This window comes from Martes martes, assembly GCF_963455335.1.
Source record: "Martes martes genome assembly, chromosome: 9".
Classification (NCBI taxonomy): domain Eukaryota; kingdom Metazoa; phylum Chordata; class Mammalia; order Carnivora; family Mustelidae; genus Martes; species Martes martes.
Window position 1 is genome coordinate 28,787,293 of NC_137896.1, and position 23,102 is coordinate 28,810,394.

Consider the following 23,102-nt stretch of genomic DNA (forward strand, 5'->3'; position numbering starts at 1 on the left):
TTAGAACCAAATTACAAATGAAATTAGAAAGAACCAAATGGAAATTTTAGAATTGGATAACACAATAACAATAACGCCCCCTCCCCAACTTGTTAGATGGGTTCAATTAGTAGAATGACAGTAATAGAGGATAAAATCAGTAAACTTGAGAACTGAACAATAGAGATCCCCCAATCTGAACAACAGAGAGGAAATAGACTTGACAAAATGATCTGTGGGGCAAAAGATCTAACACTTGTATAATTGGAGTCCCAGAAAGGAATGAGAGTGAGGCTGAAACAGTTTTTAAAAGAGGTAATGGCTGAAAATGTACCAAATTTGGCAAAAGAAACCTGCAGATTCAAGAGATTGTGAACCCCATACAAGAAAAGCTCAAATCCCCACCAAGATGCATCATAATTGGACTCTTGAAATCTAAATGTGTGAGATAGATGCAAGGTTAATACACAGAACTCAGTTGCTTTCCTATATACCAGGAATGAAGAAGTGGAATTTGGAATTAAAAACACAATACCATTTATGTTAGCACCACCAAACGTGAAATACTTAGGCATAGGTCTAGCAAAATGTGTAGAAGAGCTATATGAGGAAAACTATATTCTCTAAAGAACAAAATCAAAGAACTAAGTACACGGAGATATATTCCCTGCTCATGGGTGAGAAGGCTCAATATTGTCAACATACCAGTTCTTCCCTTTATCCCAACTTGATCTATACAATCAAAATCCCAGTAAGTGATTTTGTCGATATTGACAAACTGATTCTAACATTTATATGGAGAGGGAAAAAAAAACCAAAAACCAACAGAGTAGTCAGTACAATATTGAAGGAGAACAAAGTTGGAGGACCAACACTACCTGACCTCAAGACTTACTATAAAGCTACAGTAATCAAGATAGTTGGTATTGGCGAAAGAATAGACAAATAGATCAAGTATATACTTACAAATAGAGAAGTATATACTTACCTAAATATGTTTAGTATATATAATATGTATAAATGTATACAGTATAAGTATATACTTAGGTTAAGTATATACGTATAGTATGTTAAGTATATTCTTACGTAAATATATACAGTATAAAAGCCTAGAAACCTAAGGGCCAAGAAGAAGTCTTGAAAGCCAGAGCGAAATGATGGGGAACACCTGTGCAGATAACAGATTTCTCATCTGAAGCATGGGGGCCAGTGGAAACAGCATACTGTTTTTCAAGTGTTGAAATTATACAACTGTCATTTGTGAATTCTGTATTCAGCAAAACTGTCCCTCAGGAATTAAAGGGAAATAAACATTATCAGATGGTAGAAAATGAAAAGAATTTGTTGCTAGCAGATCTTTCATGAAAGATTGGCTGAAGGAAGTTCTTTGAGCTAGAGAGAAATGTTAAAAGAGTCAATCATGTAGCATCAAGAAAAAAGAAGGAACAATGGAGAGTACTCCTGAGTGTTAGCAATCATATTTGATGACTGAATAAAAAATATAAAACCAGGGATACCTGGGTGGCTCAGTTGGTTAAGCATTCGACTCTTGATTTCAGCTCAGGTCATGATCCTGGGGTCATATGATCGAGCCCCATGTTGGGCTCCTTGCTCAGTGGGGTGTCTGCTTGAGATTCTCTCTCTCCTCCCCCCCCCCAAATTAAGTGTTTTAAAACCATCTAATACTAAATATGATGATATTTTAAGTGGTGAAGATAGGGGCTCCTGCGTGGATCAGTCAGGTGAGCATCCAGCTCTTGGTTTTGGCTGGGTTTGTCATCTTGGGGTTGTGGGGTCGAGCCCCACATCAGTCTCTGGGCTGGGCAGGAAGTTTGCTTGAGATTTCCCCATGCGCTGCTCCCCCCTCCCCCCAGTTCATGCATGTACTCTCTCTCAAATAAATAAATAATTTTAAAAAATAAAATGGTGACGATAAAGGACCTAAATGGAAGTGGTAGAGCATTATTACTAGTAGATTTTTCTAAGTCACATGTGTGTATTCTGGTGCCAATAGTAACTACAAAGAAAATACACAAAAAGATAAAAACAATATAAATAAATCAAGACGGAATCTTAAAAAATGTTCAGATGACCCACAGAAAGACAAAAAGAGAGAAACAGAATGAGGACCAGAGAAAACAATGTAAGGCAAATAATAGAGTGGCTGACTTAAGCCTTAACATATCTGTAATTACTATAAATGTAATAATTACCTAAAATGGAAATGCAAATTGGATGAAAAAATGTGATCCAACTACGTGCTGCTTGTAGGAAAAGTCACTTCAAATTCAACAACATATGTAGGTAGAAAGTAAAAGAATGAAAAAAATATACCATGCTAGAATTAATTGAAAAAAATAAAGGGTAGGAATAGTTATGCTAATAACTGACAGATTATGCTTTAGAGCAAAGAAAATTATAGAGATAAAAAGGAACATTGCATAAAGATAAAATGACAGATTAAATGTTGCCAGGGGTTAAGAATGTAAAGTGGTTGTTGGGTGGGGGAAGGTTGTGGGAGGGAGCTGTATAGTTACAAAGGGGCAGTATGAGGAATCCTTGTGCTGGATCCATTTAGTATTTTGACTGGTGGTGGATGCATGAATCTACACAGGTAACAGAATTGTGCAAAACTTCAACACAGACACGTACACACACACACACGAGTATAAGTAAAACTGTGGACATTTGAATAAGATTGACTTATCAACGTCAGTGTTCTAGTTGTGATATTTTACTGTAGTTTTAAAAAACGTTACCATTTAGGGAACTTGGTCAAAGTATGTAAGGAATCACTCTGAATTATTTCTTATAACTGCATGCTTTCTTATATTGTGAATCTATTATCTCAACTAAAATTTAAATTGTTAAAAAGACACAGGTTCAGGGAGGCATGAAGACATGACACCTAACTGCAGTGTTGGGTTCCGGCTTGGACAGAAAAAGGACATTAGTGGAGAGACAGAAGAGTCAGCCATTAGAATGACTAGAAACAGACTTTGAAATAAATGATGGCTTTAAGAGTTTAAACAATTTCAGCAAAGAGAAAATATAAAAAAGAATTAACAGAAACTGAAAATACAGTAACTGATTTTAGGAATCTTAGATGCAGATGAAAAGAGAATCAACGAATAAGGTATGTTGGGAAAACATTCCTGTGCAGAAGCACAGAGAGACAGAGGGCTGAAAAATAGTCTGTCATTTATGAACTTTCTTGTGCTCTCTCTTTTCCACACATACACACAGTGGTTTTCCTTGAACCATTTGAGAGATATATCTCATGGCTCTTGACCCTTTAAATATTTTAGTGTGTATTTTCCAAGGGTAGTGATCATTTTAAGAGACTTAAGTCTTAAGGTTTTCACCTTCAGTATGCTTAACATTGATATAGTACCTTTATCTATTATATTGTTTGTACTACATTTTGTCAGTTGACCTAGTAATGTCCTTTTATATTATTTGCTTCCACCCCTTCCATTACCAGATGTGGTCTAGGTTTGGGTACTGCATCTAATTGTTATGTCTCTGTAGCCTGCTTTAATGTAGAACATGGGTCAGCAAATCTTTTCTGTAAAGAACTAGATAGTAAATATTTTCTGCTTTGTCTCTGTACAGTTACTCACTTCTGCTCTTGTAACATGAAGTAGCCATTGACAAGTAAGCAAAAGGGCTTGGCTGTGTTCCAAAAAAATTTATTTACATGAACAATCAGCAGGCAGGATTTAGCCTAAGGACTGTAATTTGCTGAGTCCTGATGTAGAGCATTTCTACTGCCTTTCTTCCTTTTAAAAAAAAATGATATTCACACTCTTTCATGGATATCCCCCCCCCATTTTAATCCAGTTCTTTATTTTGCTTTTGTTTCATATTTCCTCATGGTTAGATTCAAATTATACATCCTTGATCAGAATACTGCATAGGTGAAGGATGGCCCTTCTCAGGATCTCGTACCTGGAGGTGTATGATACCTCTATTTTCCTTATTTTTTATATTAATTTTATTCTCCTGTTTGAGGTGTTGTCTGTCCCCTCCCCCCTGGCTATCTAATTATTTTATTCCTTCCTTGCAACTTATAAGCAATATGGGGGAAACACCTTAAAACCATGCATATAAACTGCTCCTCATTAGGTTTTCCTCCTGCTTTTTTAACATCCATAGGTGTTAAAAAATATCTTAACACTCTTCTCTGTAATTAATAGAACAAAGATTTTAAAACACGTGTCCTAATTGACATACAGAGAATATTGCACCATATAGTTACTGTGCTCTTCAAAATAATCATAAATCAAAAAGGAAATCACCCTGGGAATTTGAAATTTTGAGCTAAAAGATAATAAAAGTACTATATATGAGAACTATGGGTACAACTAATGCAATGCTGAGAATGAAAGGGTTTTAAATGTATACACTAAATAAGAAGAAAGGTTGGAAGTCAGTGATTTGTTTTCAACTCAAGAAAATAAAAAACTGCAAAAATATACTCAAAGTCATTAGAACAGAAAAAACAAAATTGAGGGGCGCCTGAATGGCCGTAGAGATTACTTAAATAAAATATATATGTATGAAAGAAAAGACAAAATTGATAAGCTGCTGGAGAGATTGATAAAAAGAAAACAAATTACTGATCAATAATAAGGAGGACATCACTATAGATCCTACATGCATTGGAAAAATCATAGGATATTAGTAATAAGTTTATTCCAATAAATTTGAAAAATTTAGATGAAATGGCAAACTCTAATAAGACCAACTTGCGTAAAAGAGAACTCCAGGCCCAGATGGTTTTACCTGTGAATTCTCCCAAACTTTTACAAGAGAAATGTCATCAATCTTAGACTCTCTTACAGATAGGAAAATAGGAGAAATTCCTTTCCTGTTCCAGCTAATTTTGTTATCAAAACTTGACAAATAAAAAGCAGGTCAGTTTAGTTTATGAAGCTGTAAAGCAAATTTAAAATATTTGCAAACTGTATCCAGCAAAATATAAAAAGAATCATGATCAACTTGGGTTATTTGAGAAATTCAGTGTCAATTTAATATTTGAAAATGAATATCATTCACAGCATTAATAGAATAAGGGAGAAAAAGCAAATGACCATTAGATACACAGTTTTTTTTTAAAAAAATAGAATTCAACACTCACTAATGTTAAAAATCTTTAGTAAACTAGAAATAGAAAGGTACTTCCTTAATCTGGTATTAAGTAAGGGTTTTACAAAGAACATAAGGTAAATATCACACTGGTGAAATAATGAAAGTTTTCCCCTGAGATTGAGAACAAGACCTCACCAGTTTTACCAATCACCAATTCTTTTCCATGCCATAACAGATCTTAACTAATTACAATAAGGTCAGAAAAATAATAAAGTCGTAAATATTGGAAAGGAAAAAAAAGAGGTGTTTGTTTGTTTGTTTGTTTGTTTTGTACAGAGGATGTGCTTGTATTATTCATAGTTTTTGCCTGGGATAACCAGGAGAATGGGGTTACTATCACAGAGATGAAAATTCCATTATTAAAAATATATATAGGTAGTATTTAATGTTTTTCGACAGTATGAGATCAGTATGCCTTCGTGCAGAGAAGCAGATTGAGGTGGAGCCCTGGGGCATTCCTATAACTAGAGGCTGACTGGGTCAAGAAAGTGGGCTTATCAGAGGGTACTGAGAAGAAGCTGTGAATTGAGAATGGGGGGTTTTGGAAACCAAGTGAAGAAAGTATTTTATTTTATTTATTTATTTATTTATTTTAGAGATTTTATTTATTTATTTGACAGAGATCACAAGTAGGCAGAGAGGCAGGCAGAGAGAGATAGGAAGGGAGGCAGGCTCCCTGCTGAGCAGAGAGCCTGATATGGGGCTCGATCCCAGGACCCTGGGATCATGACCTGAGCCAAAGAAAGAGGCTTTAACCCACTGAGCCACCCAGGCGCCCCAAGAAAGTATTTTAAGAAAGTGGGAGGCATTGGGTGCTGGAGTGGCTCACTCAGTTAAGTGTCTGCCTCGGTTCCCATCATGGTCCCCAGTCCTGGGATCAAGCTTTCTGCTCAGTGGGGAGCCTGCCTCTGCCTGCCATACCCCCACAGTGCCCCTGCTTGTGCTCCCTCTCTCTCCCTAGCAAAAATTAAAAAAAATCTTTTTTTTTTTTTTTTTTTTTTTTTTTTAAAGAAAGAGGCATCAACTATTTCAAAGGCTCATATACCTTAACTAAGGGATTTTGGGGGGCTGGGGAAGTTAAGGTTAAACCTAACTAGCTGGATTGGGGTAAGAAATTAGTAGGTTAGAGAGTTGTCAGTGAGAGTAGATAATTCTCAAGACTTGCTGTAAAAGCACAGAAATGACAATAGCACGAGTGGAACATAAGATGAAGAAAGTTTATTATTTTATTTTATTTTTTAAATTTTATTTATTTATTTGACAGACAGAGATCACAAGTAGGCAGAGAGGCAGGCAGAGAGAGAGGGGGAAGCAGGCTCCCTGCTGAGCAGAGAGCCCATGCAGGGCAGGGCTCGATCCCAGGATCCTGGGATCATGACCTGAGCTGAAGGCAGAGGCTTTAACCCACTGAGTCACTCAGGCGCCCCGGAAGTTTATTTATTTTTTATTTTTAATTTATTTTTAAAGATTTTATTTATTTACTTGACAGAGAGATCACAAGTAGTCAGAGAGTCAGGCAGAGAGAGAGGGGGAAGCAGGCTCTCCGCTCAGCAGGGATGCTGAGGCAGATGCGGGGCTCGATCCCAGGACCCTGAGATCATTACCTGAGCCAAAGGCAGCTGCTTAATCCACTGAGCCACCCAGGCGCCCCCCGGAAGTTTATTTTTTAAGAAGGAAATCCAATAGCTCATCTCATGCTGATCCAGTAGAGAGAAGTGTGGGGTTGGGGTTGGAATTGGGTTTGTTCTGCTGGTGCCCTTGATTGAGTAGAGAATTCTGGACCCAGGTAGAGGATTTAACCCTAGATGAATTTAGATAGTTTATCCATCGTAACTAGGGGAAAGCGCATGCATTTAGTAATGGAAAGAAAATGTAGTTCTCCTAATTTATTTCTTCTACCACTATTCACTTAGTGTCATTAAGATGCCAGGCACGCTTCTAGGCACTGGAAATAGAGAACAGAAGAGACAAAAATCTTTACTGTTATGAAGTTTACATTCCACTGGGGGAAAATACACATGAAATGAGTAAAGCAATCCACTAATCAGCAGTTGAAATTGGAAAGAGGGAAGAGGATTTGGGAAGTTGAAAGATAATAAGGCATAAAAGTGAGCTGGCCAGGAAAATGGAAGGATTGTTGTCCTACAGTGCTGAGAACTTATTTGAAATGTGTGTTTATAAATGTGAAGTGAGACCAGTCAGCACAACATTGTGTCTCCAGTTTTAGCCAGCTACTTGGTTGCACATACAGAGTAAGCAGAGTTGGGTTCAACCAGGTTTAGAGTTTTGCTGTATGTGTAACTTCAACTTGCTAAGATGCCATTGAGTGTAAAGTGCACCCTTATCTTGTGTACCACTAAGAAAGAAAAACCACTTCCTTTAAACTGTGACATGCCATTGACTTTATAGTATATCCTGATTTCTGAACTATTAAGGGAAGAGGCTCCATCATAGAATTGGCAAAATTCGTAGTTGGGATGGTTTTACTTGAAAGCAACAGAAAATCCAAACATAAATGGATTTTAGCCATGAAGAGGAGCCAAGAGGGATATGAGGAACATGGCAGCCTGATAGGAACATGGCAGCCTCAGTGAGTCTTGCTTCCCTGGCTCTCCCAACTGCAAGCACTTTGTTTTTCTTGAGCCAGCTTGCTGGGGGGACCTATAGGAAACTCTAGGATCTAGGATCTGTTGTGATCCTCCTAGACAGAGAACTAGTGTATAGCTGGGCCAGTGTAGCAAGGGACAGAGACCGTAAAGCTTCAGATCCTGGATGGTGTGATGTATAGTAGATCTTCCTGACCTCCACAAGTTCAGTATGTTGCTAAGTCGATGGGGAGAATCTCACTGGAGCTTGAGATAAGGGGATTAATGGGAGACCTGGGAGCAGCAAAGATTCATTCCTTGATGATGGAAGTATAAGATGGTGTAACCACTTAGAAAACAATTATGGCAGTTTCTTTAAATCTGATATATCAATTTTGATCCAGTGATTTCGCTTTTACTTATTTATCCAAGAGGAGTGTCCACACATGTCCACACAAAGGCTTGTACACTAGTGTTCTTAGCAGCTTTATTCATGTAACTACGTAATCCAAGTGTCCATCAGGAGGAGAATGAATAAACAAGCTGTGGTATATTCATGCAGTAGAAGGCTACTCAGCAATGGGATGGAACCAACTACTGATACACATCATACTGAGAAGCATCAGGCTGATCAAAAGAAGCAAGGCACAAGAGAGTCTCTGTACGCTTTTATTAAATCATGTTGTATAAAACTGGTCTGTAGTGATGGAAATAAGATCAGTGTTGGGAGAGATTAACTGCAAAGTGGTGCGAAGGAGCTTTTGGGGGTAACAGACCTGTCTTATGTGCTGTTTGGGAGGGTTCCACATGTATATACACTTGTCACAACTTAAGAAATTGTACATTTAAGATGCCATTTGTATATAAATTGCTCCTAAGACTGATTTAAAATTTTGGTTGGAAGGAATCAAATCGGTATAGCAGTCACACTAAATGTGAAAAATTATATTGTGCTGATAAAACTGTCAGGCTAGGTTAAGAAACAAAACCTAACCATGTCCTGTTTAGAAGAAAGAAACTTTTGAAAATTTGATAAGGAAATATGAAAAATAAAGAATTGGTTAAAGATCTATGGCCCAGGAAGACAACAACAAAAAATCAGTAATTATAATAATAGACAAGATGAAACCTGAACATCAAACTATATAAATGGTTATTATCATGATAAAAGGGACAGTTTATGACAGTCTAAAAGTTATAAGCTTATTTGACTAAATAGCTAAATACATAAGGCAAAAATAACATGGTAAATGTGTCATGGTGTGGGATTTCAATACGCCTTTCTCAGAAATAGATCTAGTAGGTAACAGGGAGAATATGAGGGAGTTGAATAGTGCATTCAATAAACTGAATTACACATGAATCAGTACTAGTTTACATTCCTACGATAGACTTTTTTTTTTTTTTAATGTCCGAGGAACTTTGATTAAAGTTTATCGATGTCCAACATACTTGACCACAAAGAAAATCTAAACAGGTGAGAAAAGTTGAGGTTTGTGGGTTTTTTTTTTAAATCAGCCACATTGCTTGGTAATAATACCAATGTACTTTAATAATAATTAAAAAGAAATAATTATAAGGTGGCTCCTTTGAAACCTGCCTCCTATGGAGGGTTCCCCTGTTTTCCCTGTATGTTTGTTGTGCAGAATCACCCCCAGTGTATTCTTGAATTGGAAACTTGGTAGAAGCAAGGAGTTACTAATTCTCTGTATCTCTGGTTTCCTATTATTGAAGAGTCTTTCTGTTTCAATCAGATGCCTTTGTGTGACTGCTGGTGAAGTGAGCACAGGCAGTACCAGTGTGTGTACCTGCATCACCAGTGATAATATAAAACTTGACCTGAAAGTGTAGTTCGTACTCCTGACCTTCCCCTTTCAATGAACACTCTACTGGCCATTCACTAGAACACAGAGAATTTCATGTTAACAATGTAAAAGAAACAAAAATATCTAATATGTGGGGCGGGGAGGGGACGTGGAGAAGAGCATGCTCTCACGTCCTGCTGGTGCAAATGTAAATTGTTAAAGCCATTTTGGAAGTAATTTGGCAGCTTGGTTAACAATTAAAATTCATCTTCCTTTGGCCCAGTAATCCTCCTCCTAAGATTCTATTCTTAGAAATTAAAGCACAAGTAAGGCCATATGTATAGAGATATTTATTGCAGCAATGTGCATAATGCCAGCTGACTGAAAACAAAATGAATGTTAGTAGGAGAAAGGCAGAAAAAAATGCTATCCCAATAGGTTAGAAGATAATGCTCCATGGAAAAAATGAATGGAGACTCATACCTGTTTTGTTGCGTGAGAAAAAGGAAGATGCAGAAAAGTTTGCATAATTGTGTAGCCAAACATTAATTGAAGAGAGCTGTGCATATATCATGGACTCATACGTATGAAGAAAAATAGTTAAGAATGCTTACGAGGTGGTTAAATGTTTATCTTAGTGTAGGGTGGGTGGGAGTACTTGGGGAGAGAAGTTACAAAGGGAGAATTGTCCTTCAGTTGACAAAAGGCCATCTGTGATCATAACTATTCGTTATTTGTAAAATTATATAAATGCTAGATTTAAAGATACTCAGTGAATATTTAAAATTAAAACGACCTATTCTTTTCTAAAAGTGATGCTGATTTGCCAAGGCCTGAGTATGTCTATGTATATGAAATACATAGAAACTCTTGGGAGCCAAACAAGCGTAGTAAAAAACCAGAAAACTTTCTGAGCTAGAAGGGCCTAAATTGTGTACACACACACATACACAGTGAACCAGTAACCTGTGGGAACTGTATTAGCCCATAAACCTGGAGAGGCCTCTGTGGTTGGTTGGTTGGTACTGCTCTTCCTGGACCTTTGCATTCCTTTGGTTTGTCATTCTTGGTGTTGGCTTTGTGTTCAACCTCGTAGCGTGATGGCTGTGTTGCTGAGATAGAGTTTGGGGCACAAATTGGTTATAACACCTGTGAGAGGAAGGGGCAGGAAGCAGAATTGGGTAAAGGAAGAAGTTGAACTTCAATGCAGGCCTGACAAAGGGGAGCTTAGAGCAAAGGATTGTGTGTCAGAGTTGTTTAGTGTTGGATTGAAATGCTCCAGCCTTTCTACCCTCTATGGTGTGAGCTGCCGTGGGCAAGGCATGACTTGGGGCAAGGCAGCTCCTGAAGAAACTGACGCTGGGAGGCTGCCTGTTGACGAGGCAGTAAATCCTTCTTCAAAAGGGAGATTAATCTGATATATCTCCCTGTCTACCACAGTGTCTTTCTTAAGAATGAAAAAATAGTTCCTGGAAGCTCTCCATCAAGACTTGCCCTCACATCCAAGTATTAGATTACATGCTGTGACAGAGACTAGCAGTGACCTTTTTGGCCTCTCTCCCCTTTGCTAGTAAAGGGAATCCTGATTTTTCATTGAGTACACGGTCATCTGGAATAATGGCTACATTTCTCAGCCTCCAACTCCATTTAGATATGTCAGTCACTTTTGGCTGAGGGGATGTAAGTTGAATTGTCCTATTTGACTTAGAGGGAGGGGATGTGCATCTTGTTTTCTTTTCCTTCCTGCTGGGTAGAATGTGGGAATAAAAGCTGGAGTTTGAGCAGCTGTCCTGGATTATTAGGTGGAAGCCACATGTTGAGGATGACAGGGCAACAAGGTAGAAGAGCATTAGGTCCCTGTTGATTATAGAAATCCCTTAGGTGCTCTGTATTTCTTTGGACTTTATATCTTGGTTAAGCCATTACAATTTACATTTTTCTGTCAGTTGGTCTAGAACCTAATCTTAACTGATACACATTTCTAATCAGTTATTGGCAGGGAACACAGAACACCACGATTGGCTCAGACTAACATTTTGGGGGTAAAATGGATATTGGGAGTAAGTCATGGAGAGATCAATATCCAGGTAAGTACAGCAGAGGGAGAGAAGGGGAAAGAAGCCAAGGGATTTGCAGGTGATGATAATTGTGATGGACCATGGAATCTTAACTAGGTAAGGGGAAAGTCAGGTGTGTGGGAGGTGGGTGATGAACATGCAGAAATCAGTGGATTGGAGTCCCCATAGGGCTGATGACTTCCTGGAAAAGGGGAGCTAGGCTAAATGAACTTGAGACAAAAGATATAGTGGTCATAGCATAGGATGCCTAAAATGAAGATTTTGGTGCTTTTGCTCTCACAGATAATGGCAGGGCCCAGAGGAGTGGATGGCTCATGTGGGGTGGAGGAAAAGACCATTAATGGTGAAGTTAAGAAATGGAGAGCTTGAGTTCTGATTGGAACATCTTGAATGTTGATGTAGTTGAATGGAAGTCAGTGAGCTAGATGCTAGTATCAGTGGGTGAGAAGGAGTAACTGGGATGCCAGTAGTTAACTCAGAAAGTAGGGAAAGCAGATCCAGAGGAGAACATCTATTTCAGAAGGCTGACACTGGTGATGGAAGAGGGAGGAAAAATGATCTAGAAACAGCAGTGAGGAAGGAAATAGCATCCTTCTTAAATATTAAAAAGTTATATATAGCAAAAGATAACAGACACAAAATATAAAGAAAAAAGTAAACTGAGAAAATATATTTATAGTGTATTTAACATGCAGACGGGAGCTCCTTAATATAAAAAGAGCTCCTAAACATTAATTTGAAAAAGACAACTTGGTGGCAGAGTGGGCGCAGAATATGGAATTTTAATTCACAAAGGAAATGCAAATGACCAAAACATATGAGAAGATATTCAAGCTTCAGGGTTAGTAGCAGTCCAAACATTAATGAGATATGAGGATATGCCTATCATATTGGCAAGACCTAAAAATACTGACAAACTTCAGATGTGGCAGGAGTGAGGGAAGACAGGTTCTGGAGGACACTGCTCATGGAGTGTGGTAGATTGCCTTCAGAAGAAGATGAATGTGATGGGTCCATTGTGTGTTGTAGCTTGATGTGCTTGCCCATCTCAGTTGTGTTCCCCACAGTGTTACTGTATTAGATACACTTAAATTGTACCTGTAACTGTGTGATCTTACTTTTTAAAAACCAGCTCATATTTATAAGTAAGTTCTTGTAGCCATTTTCATGGTACAAAGTATGGATTTCTTGTCTCAGCTGGAAAGATTTAGTAATGTTTTTGCTTATTCCTGTTAGTTTTAATGTATTTGTACCCCCTTTTCTTAAGTTTATAGCAAGTATTCTTTTCACCCAGATTAGTATACTCTGACTATAACTATCCAGTAATTTTCTTCTGGTTATGCATTAATGTACCACTATGCTTAACTTTTAAGAAAGATATTGATATGTGAAATTTTGATGGACCTAAGTGTTTTTTTTTTTTTTTTAATTTGCATTACAGACTAACTGGATCTTCTGGGTTTGTGACAGATGGACCTGGAAATTATAAATATAAAACGAAGTGCACATGGCTCATTGAAGGACAGTAAGTAGTTTTAATTTTTTATTTTTATTTTTTATTTTTATTTTTATTTATTTATTTTTATTTATTTTATTTATTTAATGTTTTAATTTTTTTTTCAAGCTCAGTGTGGCATTACTTTTTTTTATAAGTAAAATTAACAATCTGTAAAATAAAGTACTTAAAATGTATTTTATTTGATAACTTTTCATCTGACAAGTGAATTTATTTTTCTTAATCTTCATCGTTAATCTGAAAAAAAGTTTTGTGTTGATTTAAAGCTGTGAATGAATTGTACACACCAGAAATTTGTATATTCAATTATAATCGTTAAAACTTGAATATTTGAAATGGTTTGCTTAAAGCAGTAGACGATTACAGTATTATATCATTTTTGTAAGTACCTATTTTTATTGCGGGCAGGAAAAGAAAAATAACTGTTACTGTTCAAATGGCTTCTTCTCTGGGCCTCCTATACCCTCCAGCTCTTGCCTTTTCCTTCTTCTCTTATGGCTTTTTTTTTTTTTTTTTTTTTAAAGTAGGATCCATGCTGGACATGGAGCCCAGTGTGGGGCTTGAGCTCATGACTCTGAGATCAAGACCTGAGCCAGAATCAAGAATCAGTTACTTATTTGACTGAGCCACCCAGGCACCTCTCTTTATGGCAGATCTTTAAAGCAACGTTTCTCAAACTTTGTGGTCTTAGGACCCCTTTACATTCTTACATTTTGAGATTTCCAAATAACTTTTGTTTGTATGGATTATATCTATGTTTATTATTATTGTTATAAATTAATATTAAATTCTTCATTAACTCATTTAAAAACCTACTATACGTCAGCCCATGTGACATTTCTGTGAAAAAATAAACCCTATATTTTTAAAAAAATCACTGAAAAGAATGGTATTGTTTTACATTTTTATAAAATTTCTTCTGTGGCTCGATAGAAGGTAGCTAGATTATTATATTTTCTTCTGCATTCACTTTGTTACGGTATGTTATTATGGATGAAGTATGTGAAGAAAATTAGTCTTCTTGAATATGTAGTAGGAAAAGGAAGGAGATTTTAATAACCCTTTTAAATAATTTTGGATGGTCTCTTTTGATACACCATCAAACATCAAAGCTTGACAGGTGGTAATTTCTTTAAAGTGAATTGCAGTGTGGAATCTGAAACAATGTTCAATGTTCATGAACTTTGGGAACTTAAGTTAAAATCTGTTGGTTTTCTTATACTTTGGAATGGCTCTTTAACCCTTGGATGGTTCTGTAACAGGACATATGGGTTATTTGGAAACTCATGGTTCTCTGAATTATGCAGATCTTCCAAATTTTGATATATTTCATGACATAACATGAAAGAAAATCACTTGGTTAACATCAACTTTAATCTCATTGGAAAGTTTGAAGCACTGGGAAGTTGCATCTGGGTGGCAGATGCAAATTTTCCATAACTCTAATTATTGCTTGAAAGCTTACATTTTATCTTTGGCACCAAATACTGTCAGTTGTTTTCTTTGAAGTGACAGACTTGCTTTGTTCATTTTTAAAAAAAAAAAGTATCTACAGATATACAAGTCTGAATAACCATAGTTTGTTATTTCTTTTTTTTTTTTAAGATTTTATTTATTTATTTGACAGAGATCACAAGTAGGCAGAGAGGCAGGCAGAAAGAGAGGTAGAAGCAGGCTCCCTGCTGAGCAGAGAGCCCGATATGGGGCTCGATCCCAGGACCCTGGGATCATGACCTGAGCTGAAGGCAGAGGCTTTAATCCACTGAGCCACCCAGGTGCCCTGTTAGTTGTTCTTTTATGTAAAAATGATAGATGGTGTTCTGGGAAAAAGAGCTATTGGTTCAGCTCACCACCCAAACGATTGCAAGAGTGATTTTCCTTGAGACCACTGTCCTGTGCTGGGCTGCAGAAGTGCTTTGTCCGTACTTCCTGTCCTGTCCTGTTAAATATTCAAAAGATGTGTACTCGTGGTTCAAGATAATGACATTAATCATTTTTACCACTTAATAGAGATACCCTTACACAAAACCCATTTTTCCTTTTTCTGTGAGTGTGTAGTGGTGAAGAATAACAGGGATTACTCGTCCAGTTTGGTGCTTCTGCCTCGCTCTGTCCCAAGGTGCCAGCAGTATCTTTCTTCCCCCATCGCTCCGCACCTAGTAAATACCAACATGCTGATAAAGTCACGTGATATTTTAGGATTATCATGAATATAGGTTTGAGCTCCTAGACCACCTCAAAGAGTCCCAGGGTCCCTCCCAGCGTCGCGAGGCCCACAGCTCCAGAACTGCTGCTTTAAGAAGTTGTTTGCCCCTATGCTTTCTATCAGTTCATTCCTATCTGACATCCTTCTGTGGCAGTCCTCTGAAGGTGCTCCTGGTTCGTCCTCCTCAGCCTAAGTAAAACCTTTTAACTCCTGGGTAGCTCAGTTGGTTAAGCAATTGCCTTCAGCTCAGGTCATGGTCCCAGAGTTCTGGGATCGAGTCCCACATCGGGCTCCCAGCTCCATTGGGAGTCTGCTTCTCCCTCTGACCTCCCTTCTTGTACTCTCTCTCACTCTGTCTCTCTCTCTCAAAAAAACAAAAAACAAAAAACCTTTAACTCCTCTTTCCCCTTATCCCCATATTCAGCCTGTCAGTAAGTTCTGCCCGTTTTCCCTCTAGAATGCCTTCCCAGTCCATCTACCTTCCCCTTTTCATCTTCATCTCTACCATTGCAAGACACCAACCATCCTGTCTTTCCTGGGCCACTATGATAGCCTTGAAATTGGCCTCCCAGCTTTTGCTGTTGCACCTTGCCCATCTCTCACTTCTCATCTCGTGTGGTGTCCTCTGTTTTCTGTGTTGCAGACACACTGATTGTTTTCATGTTGCTTGGACACATCAACCTCTTTCTCACTTGGACCTTAAGACGGTGCTGTTCCCTCTGTCCGAAACATGGTTCCCTATCTGTTTCACATGGCTTATCTCTTGTTCGCAAATCTTCTAGAGGTTTCTGGGGGTAATTCCCTATCACCTGTTGTACACATCGCATTCCTTTCATATCTTCACAGAAGCCATCATCAGCTGAGTTAACTTGTTTATGAACTTACTTAGTTGTTTGCTTAGAGACGTTAGCTAGACAAGTGTGGAGTAGAGGGAAGGCCTAGGCTGGAGACATGTAATTAGGCATCGCCAGGATATAAACAGTGCTGACATTACCAAGAGGTTTTTGAGTGGAGTGTTTGGGTGGAAGCCAGGTTTGAGAGCAAAGAGGGTGAGTGGGATGTGAGGAAACAGAGAAAGCAAAGTCTTGTGTGGAGGTTCACTGTCTTCAGCAGAGAGAGGTAATAGCTGGAAGGAGAGTTGAGATTTGACATTTTTATGTTTTGTTATTTTTTGTAAAATACGTGATACTTAAAGGGATTAAAATGAGGATGTGGAAAGTTCCAGATGAGAGGGAGATGTGGAGTGTTTGAAAGATGGACAGAGGAGTGGGCGGGTGTATCTGTTTTGGAAAATGGGGAATTGGGAGATTTTTGTCTGGGTGCTGAGCTTAAGCAGGGAGGTGGGACCAAATGGTTTGAAATAGTAATTGGGAGTGAGCAGCAGTTGTGGAGAAGGAGAGGGAGAATGAGTAGTAGCAGTGCTGGCACAATTGAAGTCCAGTTGGAAGTTGGTAAGCTGTGACCAGTCCTGAAACCAGCCTACCTGGTGGTCTTGAGGACCTCTAGAGGACCAGTGATAGGCTTAGTTTTCTTTGCATTTAATCTCAGTCAAAGCAGATAACTGGTGTCCTCTAGACCAGGCCTTGGCCACGTAGTTCTATGGAAAGGCAGAAGGGTAGGCAAGTATAGAGAACTGGCAGTTGTGTTTGTGAAATGACGTGGTGTGGAATCTGAAGTTGAGTAAGGAAGGAAGTGCAGAAACGGAAGGGCTAATGGGTTGGTTCACAGGCTGTTTAAAAACAGCCACTGTACAGACTGTAAGGCCCAGAGAGGCATAGGTCAGGGTGATTTTGTTTACCACCGTGTGCTTCATGGTCTCTCGCACACAGTAGGCAGGAAATAAATCTTCGACATGTGAAGGAATGTCGTTTATGTACTATTCATTTCTTCTCTCCCTGTAAGTTCTTTAAAAATTGATCTTTCTCTAGTTTCTTCTCAAATGTTTTATAGTTATGATGATTATTATAAACTGCCTCTCTTGTTCTTTTCAGGCCAAATAGAATAATGAGACTCCGTTTCAATCATTTTGCTACAGAGTGTAGTTGGGACCATTTATATGTTTATGATGGAGACTCAATTTATGCACCACTAGTTGCTGCCTTTAGGTAAGTTTCGTCACATAAGTACTAGTTAATCATTATTTGATTTCTGAATTCAGACTTACCTCCTAGATTGCAAACTCTTATTGTCACTTACCACCTTTATTTCATGGAGAGGGTGCCAGTTCTGGAGTCCTCTGTCACTTGTGCTCTAGGCCTGACTTGGTTTCCTATAGCTACTGGGTAAGTTTCTGGGCTGAGTATTGGACCTCTTGTTTCAGTTTCCTCATCTATAAAATCGTGGCAGTCGTATCAAGTTTACTCACTTCTTATGGTGGTGGTACAGTTTACATTTAAAAAACGTTTTGTGAGTAATATATTGGATATTATTTCTGTGAAAAATTTAAATCATGAACCATTCACCTTATCCTTGGGGTCCTCGTCACATAGGCCTTTCAGGAGTTATTTGTTGAATTTGATCGTGTGTGTGTGTGTGTGTGTGTGTGTGTGTGTGTATTTATGTATATGCATTAATATGGCTGAGGAGGACTTTTTGGAAGAATACACAGAAAATGAAGAGTAACCTGTGGAAAGTGAGGAAAATACCAATTATGTTTTTTTTTTTTGGACAAGTGTGTTCTTGATTAGTAGTTAAATGAAACAGCTTAACACTAAATATATGGATTGTTCTCTATTGTTTTGGCATTTTCGTTTTTATTAACAGTAAGTAGCTTTGTTGTTTATTATGTTTTTGACTACATGGAAATTCAAAACCATCCATTTTTCTTCCTTTTACTTATAGAGAATTTATAAAATGTATTTTTCTATATATGGCTATAGAGAGCCATAGCTGTCATTTTTTCCATCTGCAGTTGACTTTCCAGATTTCTTTCTCTCTGACATTTTATTTCCCTGACTTTAAAAAGAAATCAATTCAACAAATATTTTTTGTATTCCTCATGTGGGGTTAGTCTTGACGTTTCATGTCAGTGAGGAGGTAACAGAATAAACAGTACACAGCAGCCCAAGGACACAGGAAATCAGGGGACTAATGTGCACTGATATTTCTCCACTTCCTTTGGCTTAGAATTCTCTCCATCGTATCTTTAAGCTGAGAACCAAGGTCATTTCTTTAAACTGAGAACCAGAGGTTCACCAATTGAGCCAAAGAGTAGGGTAGATAGGCTGTGCTAAGCAGTAAAATGTCATCATCCAAGTGTGGGGAGTACATACTTTTATGCCAGAATTTGAAGCATACCTTGGGTTATGTCGAGAGGCACCCCAAACTTCAATAAGCATGGACACTGTCTGTATTAGGATGTTTCCATGATAACACTTGCTGGGGGTTCTGGGGTTCACTCAACATTGAGTTCATGACTCAGGATTCATGGAGTCCCTATTATGTGCCGGGCACTCTGACTCAGCTTGCCAGTGGCCCTTGTGGGAACTTGAGCCAAGCAGGTGCATCGCCTTGTGGCTCCCCTGGACTGTGTAGCTGATGAGCACACACGTGAAGCAACAGCAGCAACAAAGCAAGCAGGAGGGTGTAGTTTTTCGGGTCAGTGACTTCTGAGAGAAGCCAAAGTATATGTACAAATAACTGGAAGGTTTTTATGGTTCTCTAAAAAAGCTCATTAACTAACAATATAAATTAACACAAGGATTATTTTAAAATTTAAACTAATAACATATTTAGTTTGAGGTTTCTGAAATGACAGTGAACAAACATGTGTTTGAAAGTTGAAATTTGCTTGAAACATGAAACCCCTAGAAACAGTGACGTGCAGAACACCTTGAAAACCACTGTTGAAGCCATGAGGGCACTGGCACAAGATGGGGGCTGAGGAGGGCTGTTGGGTCAGGAGAGCTTTGGGGGGAAGAACCAACCCTGTGGTGACCTGCAGGCAGAGGAGGGGGCCAAGTGGTGGGAGCCTGTGGGCACATAGCCCAGCTAATGAGAACCCGTGGGATTCTGAAGGTGGGGACTGTGGATGTCATTTCTGCCCAAGTCTCTCCGTCAACTCGGAGCAACTCAGTGTGCTCTAGTTCTCAGTTTCTGCTGCCTCAGGTCCCAGTGCTGTACTGTGCTTTCTCTGAACTCCAAAGTTCCATTTGATTCTGAACTGGCTGATGGCCTTTATCTTTTTTTTTTTTTTAAATATTTTATTTATATGACAGACAGAGATCACAAGTAGGCAGAGAGGCAGGCAGAGAGAGAGGGGGAAGCAGGCTCCCTGCGGAGCGGAGAGCCCGATGCGGGGCTCGATCCCAGGACCCTGAGATCATGACCTGAGCCGAAGGCAGAGGCTTTAACCCACTGAGCCACCCAGGCGCCCCTGGCCTTTATCTTTGACATATTGAAGTTCTGAATAAAATTTGTGTATCAGACCAGGTTCTGTGAGCAGACAGATCTGAGAGCTGCAGGGGCGGCAGGATTCTTCCAGCTCTACCACATTCTGTCCTTGGGACACCAACTTCCACAGATGTGTCAGTGGAGCACCTCTGTGAACAGCCCCTCTGCTAGGAGTTGTCGCAGAGTGGGGAGTGGTGATGGAGTGGGGAGAAGAGATTTCTTTTCTGAGAACTTTCTTCATCAGAACATTATTCCTTGGAGAGTTGGTGGTTTTTTTTCTGGCTGGGGGGAGGCATCTATTGATAGGGCAATTGCTGAGACTATGACAGAGAGCTATTAGAAGAGCTTCATGAGAACAGGAATCTGTCAGTTGTCCGGCACTCTGCTGACCCAGCTGATGCTGTGGTCAGACCATGGCACACAGAGAAGCCGTCAAAGGCAGGCACCTCGAAGGTTTGTGGATCTTTCTTCACCAGGACCTAACCCTAACCCCAACCCCAGCCCCGTCGCCAGACTCTGAGCTTGAACTTGAAGAATCTGGCTTCCCTTTCCCATCTCCCTGCCCCCCGGGGGGGCATCTCATCTTGCAAGGAGACAGGTGTGTCAAATCTAGGATTGCCAGGAAACTCGACTTGTGTAGTTGGTGAAGGCAGGGTGTGCCTCAGGTGTGTTCAGAGAACCCATGTCTGCCTGGCACCATTCTACTGAATTAAGAAAATATCTTTGAACGGTGATTTTCAAAAATTGTTCTAAACAGTGGTTTAAAATATAAGATTATACAGAACCCCAGGGCAGGCAGTTCTTGATTGGCTCAAGCTGAACACGTGGCTGCCCCCTAAGCCTTGGCTGAGTGTATTTATCTACCTGGGGGTAGGAGAGGGGGAGGGAGGTGGGAGGCAGCTCGTGGTGACAGTTGAATGGCACGCCTGCAGCATCGCTTTCTCACCCACGCACTTTCCATTGCCTTGTGTGCTGGGCCGAGGCTGTGTTTGTATTCATTTATCCTGTAGAAGTTTATTTTTGTCATAAACGGGTTGTTTTATTTTCACTGGGAGAAAGTGGCACATTCCAAAGCTGTCACAATGTCAGGTTTTCAAAGTGAAAAGAAGCCAATGCCTGAGTCTCTCTGACAGTGAGGAAGCTGACCCCCTTTCTCCAGCATCATGGTCATCTGGTGCACACCGCCCTCCACCCCTGCCGTGTGACTCTGCCCTTCCTCCCTCCGCCCAGCCTGCTGTTCTGTCCCGCACACTTAAATGTCCCCACCATATGAGTAATAAACACCATGAGCCATCGCTTACTGAGCACCTGCTAGTGTGAGGCGGTGTTTCAGGACTTACGTGCTTTAATAGTTTGCTTCTCATTATATCGCTGCGAGGCAGGCAGGATTTCTGCCTGTGCACCTTTGAGGACACTGAGGTTCCCAGATGTCTGTGACATGCCCAGGCATGTGGATTGAGGATTGGCGTTCCCATCTCTGGTCCTGAAGCTCATGCTAGGAGAAGAGTGTGGGTCTTCTGCATGTGACTGAAGCCCCAAGTCATTCCTGGGGCAGTATTTCTTCTGGGAAGATTACTTCCAACATACCTGTTTCAAGGTGACCCTCCAACAGGTACATCCCTGCTCAGCATTTCAAGAAAATATGTGATGAAAGCATGATGAAATCATGAAAGCATGATCACAGTTGAAACCTTCATGTAGGTCTCTAAACAAAGGTCACCTTTCCCATGAGACCTTCCCTAGCTACCCCTTTCTAAAGTAGCACCTTTTGTTCTATCACTGTTTTAGTCTTAGCATTTATCTCTGCCTGGTGTTACATACACACACCTGTGTGTCGGGGCAGGGGTGGGGGTATATCTAGGCTCATTTGTCATTTCCCTGGTGTGAATTCCATGGATGCAGGGAGTTCTTCACTGCCATGTTCCTGGTGCCTAGAACTGTGGCTCACCTGCAGCATCAGTAAATGTTGGTTAGCTGACTACACGTTGCAAAATAATTCACTGTTTTGTAAACCCGGAGCACCTTCGGAGTTCTCAAGTTCCTAGAATTCTGTCTTTATATTTAAAATCTTGCTGAATGAAAATCCCATTCCCTCCTCCTCATTTCCCGCTTCTATATTCTTCCAGTTCATTATTTTTATATGCACTTATCTAAATATGTGTAAATGTACACATACACTAGGCCCATTGTTTTGCTGCTTGTTTTTTCCCCTGCTTACTGGAATGCCTTGATGAGCTCCTTGTTAGTTCTGCAGACTTACAGATATGGAATGATTCGTCATCTGACTCCCTGCAGATTCGTATTTAGGTGGTCGTCTTCTTCTTCTTCGTCCTCCTCCTCTTTTTTTTTTTTAAAGATTTTATTTATTTATTTGACAGAGAGAGAGAGACACAGCGTGAGAGGGAATGCAAGCAGGGAGAGTGGGAGAGGGAGAAGCAGGCTTCCCGGTGAGCAGGGAGCCCAATCCAGGGCTCAGTCCCAGGACCCTGGGATCATGACCTGAGCTGAAGGCAGACGCTTAACTGAGCCACCCAGGCGCCCCCTCCTCCTCCTTTCTTATTAAGTAATCATTATGCTCAATGTGGAGCTTAACTCATGATCCCTAGATCAAGAGTCACATGCCCTACCAGCTGAGGCAGCCAGGTGTGCCCCTAGGTGATTTTCAAGCTTTTGCCATTCTGAATAGTGCTACAGTGAGGACTGTTGTATATTTGTCTTTGTGTACATGGACAAGTATTAGTTCTACAAAGAACTTAGAATTACTAGGTCACAGTGAATGACTGTTGAAGATTGTCATAGGTCCTGATGGGGAGTTTATGTGGTGTGTGCTATAGGAAAGCAAGGAGACCAGTGTGGCTGGGGTTGAGTGAGTGAAGGGAAGAGAGTAATAGATGAGATGTTTGTTCATTGGATGGGGCTGTGTGTGTGGAGCAGATTGCATAGGGCCTGGTAAGGATTCAGGTTTTCACTGAACGTAGTGGTGGTGATAGTGCATTGATAATCGGCAGAAGATGTGCACATATGAAGAAATGCAGAAGGCAAGTAAACATACGATAAATGATTAACCTCAGGAGTGTAAAAGAAACTCAAAACCACAATATAAAACAATTACTTTTTACTTATTAAATTACCAAAGCTAAGTGAGGTAGGCTGGACCTTTCCATTCTCATATTGATGAAATTTCAAGTTGACATATTGCTTCTGGAAAGCAAGTTGGTTTTATGGATCAAGAGGTTTAAAGCCATCCTTTAGACCCTTTGACTTGATAATTTTTAATGTTGTCTAGACACCCAGCAAATATCTTGTGTGTTGGACTCTGAATGAGAGGGGAATTGCTTATGATGTATTACTTATAAAATAGAATATAAGATGTTATATGGTATTGAT

At 39.6% G+C, this 23,102-nt stretch overlaps 1 protein-coding gene across 5 annotated transcripts in view; it reads left to right on the forward strand.

Moving 5' to 3' along the window:
* ATRN (attractin) overlaps nt 1–23,102 on the forward strand; it is a 157,121-nt gene that overhangs the window by 23,243 nt on the left and 110,776 nt on the right. For all 5 annotated transcript variants that reach the window (XM_080813911.1, XM_080813912.1, XM_080813915.1 and 2 more), the window contains exons 2-3: nt 13,043–13,126; nt 17,315–17,428. In XM_080813911.1, coding sequence (XP_080670037.1) covers nt 13,043–13,126; nt 17,315–17,428 — 198 coding nt within the window. The remainder of the gene's footprint in view (nt 1–13,042; nt 13,127–17,314; nt 17,429–23,102) is intronic.